Source organism: Aplysia californica, unplaced genomic scaffold (genome assembly GCF_000002075.1).
Source record: "Aplysia californica isolate F4 #8 unplaced genomic scaffold, AplCal3.0 scaffold00014, whole genome shotgun sequence".
In the NCBI taxonomy this organism is placed as follows: Eukaryota; Metazoa; Mollusca; class Gastropoda; order Aplysiida; family Aplysiidae; genus Aplysia; species Aplysia californica.
In genome coordinates, this window is record NW_004797284.1 from 1488833 (window position 1) to 1489883 (window position 1051).

The 1051-nt window shown below is 37.1% G+C and overlaps 1 protein-coding gene across 1 annotated transcript in view; it reads right to left on the reverse strand.

The window, feature by feature from the left end:
• The window catches only part of LOC101845208 (calpain-9), a gene marked incomplete in the record, with an annotated part of 63733 nt that overhangs the window by 8488 nt on the left and 54194 nt on the right, over nt 1–1051 (reverse strand). The window contains 1 exon segment of the mRNA XM_013084958.2: nt 129–190. Within this exon segment, the coding sequence (XP_012940412.1) occupies nt 129–190 (62 nt within the window).

Consider the following 1051-nt stretch of genomic DNA (forward strand, 5'->3'; position numbering starts at 1 on the left):
CACACACACACACACACACACACACACACACACACACACACACACACACACACACACACACAAAGACATATATAGAGTAGAAGAAGGACAAAAACTTTCTTTCAGAAATGTATCTTATTCAAGGATACATCCATGAGCACCATGAGACTACGACACGATTCCAATGGAAACTTCATTTTCTCATCCAGCTCTGAAAATAAAATTGCAAGTGTAACATGCAACATCAAGGGAGATAAACGTTACCAATACGTTAAAGGCAAAGCAAATTTACATAGTTGTCTTCTCTTAATGTTTGGGCGACAATTTTACATGTATTATCTCGTATATTATACATAAATTAAACAGACAATGTGTAGTAACAAGAAAACGTGCAGTCCATCAGATGTTAAAAAAAACACGTTCAAAGATCGTATAAGGCTATGCAAACGCTAACCTTCTGTGAATGGCATATTTACAAGACACATGAGGACACGTCATACCCCCCCCCCCCTCACTTCCATGAAGTAAATACATATTAATGCATAAATGCATAAATACATAAACATATAAACGCGTAATCGCATAAACACATAAATAAATAAATTAACAGATAGACATATAGACAGACAGACAGATGGACATATACAGTAGATAGATAGATAAATAGATAGAATGTTGGAGTTGGATGCTGAGCAACATATGGAAGGGACATAATCATGATAAAGTACATGAATGGAAGTTTGCAAGAGTAGTCCATCTTTTTTCCTCACTCATTTCAATCTTAAATTGGGAAGTTAAAGTCTTAAAATGTGGGTTAATTTTGAAGGTGGATTCTTCTCAGTTCTCCAGAACATAGGACTAAGGTGAATATTCCCAGAGAGGCTTTAAGAAAAACGAAACGACAGAGCAGATTCATTCCTAAATAGCTTGGTCTACATGAGTGTTAAAAGTTGAGAGAGAGAGAGAGAGAGAGAGAGAGAGATTGAGATAGACAAAGAGAGGGAGAGAGACAGAAAGAGAAAGAGAGACAATGGGAGGAAAGAGAGAAGGAGGGGGAGAGGGAGAGAGAGAG